Source organism: Eschscholzia californica, unplaced genomic scaffold, assembly GCF_041429995.1.
Source record: "Eschscholzia californica isolate CP2 unplaced genomic scaffold, dmEscCali1.0.p SCAF_5, whole genome shotgun sequence".
NCBI classification, from domain to species: Eukaryota; Viridiplantae; Streptophyta; class Magnoliopsida; order Ranunculales; family Papaveraceae; genus Eschscholzia; species Eschscholzia californica.
The window spans coordinates 19,784,181-19,787,051 of record NW_028238472.1 but is presented as its reverse complement, the minus strand read 5'-3'; the positions used below and the strand labels follow the sequence as shown (position 1 = coordinate 19,787,051).

At 39.8% G+C, this 2,871-nt stretch overlaps 1 protein-coding gene across 1 annotated transcript; it reads right to left on the bottom strand.

The window, feature by feature from the left end:
* Positions 1 to 1,416: 1,416 nt before the first annotated feature.
* Positions 1,417 to 2,660, bottom strand: LOC147537700 (uncharacterized). Its single transcript, XM_086642822.1, has 2 exons — positions 2,611 to 2,660; positions 1,417 to 2,113 (listed from the first exon to the last, which is right to left on the bottom strand). The coding sequence occupies exons 1-2, from the start codon at positions 2,658 to 2,660 to the stop codon at positions 1,417 to 1,419; spliced, it is 747 nt and encodes a 248-aa protein (XP_086498948.1).
* Positions 2,661 to 2,871: the final 211 nt, after the last annotated feature.

The following is a 2,871-nucleotide window of genomic DNA, read 5'->3' as shown; positions in this document are numbered from 1 at the left end:
AACGTTGGTTTCGGTATGAAGTTGGTGTTTTGGTCCTTATTCTTCTTCGAAATTCCGGAAAATGTCGAACAAAGTGGGAATTACGGATCGCCATAACAGAGTTCACCGTTTGCTGGTGCATTACGTTATTTTCTTCATCAAACGGTTCGGGACGAACCTCGTGGGAGAAGGGGATGCTGATGCAGGGGCACCCGGCGTGGAGGATTTTTCCATGACTACTAAACCAGGCCATGGGCCATCCGGCCATGGAGAGTAGCTTTAGGAAGTCCCAATTTTAGTATGATTATTAGAGAATTTAGGTTTAGGAAATTATGTTATTTTAGTATTTCCAATAATTGGAAAGGTCCAGATTTGAGTCTAGTTATTTAGGAAGTTGCAGTATTTTATTTATTTAGGAAAGTCTAATTCAAGTCTATCTAGGAAAGTCCAGAATCCTATAAAAGGATATCTAGTTTGTCCATTATTCCCATGTTGAAGAGAAAACCCAATCAAGTTTAATCGAGTGTACAGTTATTTAGAGTTATTTAATCGTTCTTCGTATTAGTTTATTTTATTCTTAAATTCCGCTGCGTTCTACATCATATCCATTACAGTGTGCCTGTGCAGTTAACTCAAACAACTAACACTTACTTATATATAGTAGACAATGTTTCACATTGTAGCCGTAAAGATAAAAATCCACAGAATTTATAAAGAGATAATGTTTGATCAAGTTAATTTTTGAGTTAAAAATAATATGCTTCCGAAAACGTACAAAAAATGCCGCAGAGAATTTATTCTTTAGAGATTATTTTTTATGCTTCAAAGTTACAGACTAAAAAAAATTTCTAACTTACACACTAACAATCAAATATTGAATTAAATAGCTAAGGTGGTAAATTTGTAATTAGAGATATTCAAGAGAGCACGCTAAATTTCTCTATGCCAATGCTATAATAGAGTTTCTAATAGAATGTGGAATTAGAAATCTTTTGTCTTGTGTATCACTCTAAATTTTAGAATTTGAATTTCTGCTCGAATAAATAGAATCTCAATTAAGAATATATAAAGTTTTTGTTGAGCCTTCCGTTAGATATCTCGATGCTTGTAATGCTCTTATTACTTTGATGTCCTGTGAGCCATAGGAATTCAGGAGGTCCCACAGAACAACTCCATTTCTATTCAATGATGAACAATAAAAGAGGAGTGGGCCACACAACCAAGCTGGTCCGGGTCCCACAGGAAGGAAACGGTACAGATAAGATGTAAAATATCTAGCCGGGAGAATATTAGACCCACAACTTTTTTTTGACTCAACTCGTGTCGTTCCCACTTGTTCATACTTTTTTTTTTTTTTTTTTTTTATGAAAGCACTTGTTCATACTTTTTTTTTGTTGAAGAAGAAAACAAAAAGAAACACAAGCAAAACCACACCGCCTATAGCGGTAACTCCCTCGTTAGCTCCCCCCAGGAGTTCCACATCCTATTACACTTATTGTGCCTGCCCCACTTAGCTAATTTATCCGCCCAATTGTTGAGATCTCTGGGGATGTGGACGAATCTAATATAGGCGAAGTGGCCTGATATCTCACGGATGTTGTCTATTAACTTCTCTGTCTGCCATTCAATAGCCGAGCTGCAGTTGTTCAGGTACCGGATGATATTAAGATTATCACTTTCCAAAATAAGATGAGTTATCTGTAGCTGATGAGCCCACTGTAAGATCTTGAGAATGCCTAGACCCTCACATTCTTCTGCCGATTGGCCTCTGATGACACCCGCAAAAGCGAAAAGAAATTCTGTCTTATCATTGTGAATGATGCCTCCATATCCTGCCGCCTCTGTAAGAGTCTTAAAGGAAGCATCGACATTGCATTTCAGGTAAGGGGATTCCGGGGGTTGCCAGACCTGCGAGTCCTTTCTGTTTGTTGCTGGTTTGGTTTTCTTTAGGGCACAAGCCGACCCTTTAATGTTATTGATAACCTGGACCGGAGTTTGATTCTTCGAGGAAAAACATTGTTCACATCTAGCTTTCCATATGAACCACAAAATATTAGCGTAAAGGTATTGCAATTCTGGTTCCAAGGATTTCCATTTCAAAATCCAGTCCTGCAGGTTGTCAATACTTTCCACCCTGACATTAAAGAAAAACCAAATAGTACGAGAAAAAGTACAATGGAGCATTGATGAGACATGGAAATGTCCCATCTGAGTCTCTTAATTTAGACGAGTTAGTCTCTCTAGAGCAGTTACTCTCACGAATTACTCTCTTTTATGTTCAGGTACCTTTTTACAGAGTTACGCGTGCAAAACGGATAAAGTCGGAAAGAATACAGACTAGGGGCATTTTGGTCATTTGTTGATTCTGTTTTCTTGGTCAACATTAGTGTTCGGATGGAAAGTAGAGTCCAAGACGAGCCCGTAGGCGAAAACGGAAGTCAAATCGGAGTCCGGATCAATGAAATATTCAAGGTCAAAGATTGGGGTCAAAATCATTTGACCAAGGGTCAAGAGGGACACGTGGCGCGCATCCAGGAAGTCATCGGAGGGACCAAAGAAGTCGCGGGCTACATTCTGTCACGGTCAGAAGTACACCCAGCTATTAGAAACACACGGGATTATTTAACGGACCCGATTTGGCTGAGATACGTGGCAACATCAGAGAGCTGAGGCCGTACCATTTCCGTCCAGCCGCGAAGCACCGAATCCTATACAGATTTCCAGCAACAGAACACCGAGATTTTCTCTTCTCCGGCGACGAAGTTCGTTCGGATTTCCGTTTGAAATCTGGGGATAACGAAGAATCTATGGGCCGGGTCTATAAAGGAGAGAGGAGTTCGGCTGAGAGAAGGAGGTTTTAGGATCGGGTTTTAGAGGAATTGTAGAGAGAGA

Coding starts and splice junctions, on each gene's coding strand:
- LOC147537700 (XM_086642822.1), bottom strand. CDS start 2,660: ATGGTACGGCCTCAGCTCTCTGATGTTGCCACGTATCTCAGCCAAATC. Junction 2,114..2,610: donor ACGTATCTCAGCCAAATCGG/GTCCGTTAAATA, acceptor CTTTAATGTCAG/GGTGGAAAGTATTGACAACC.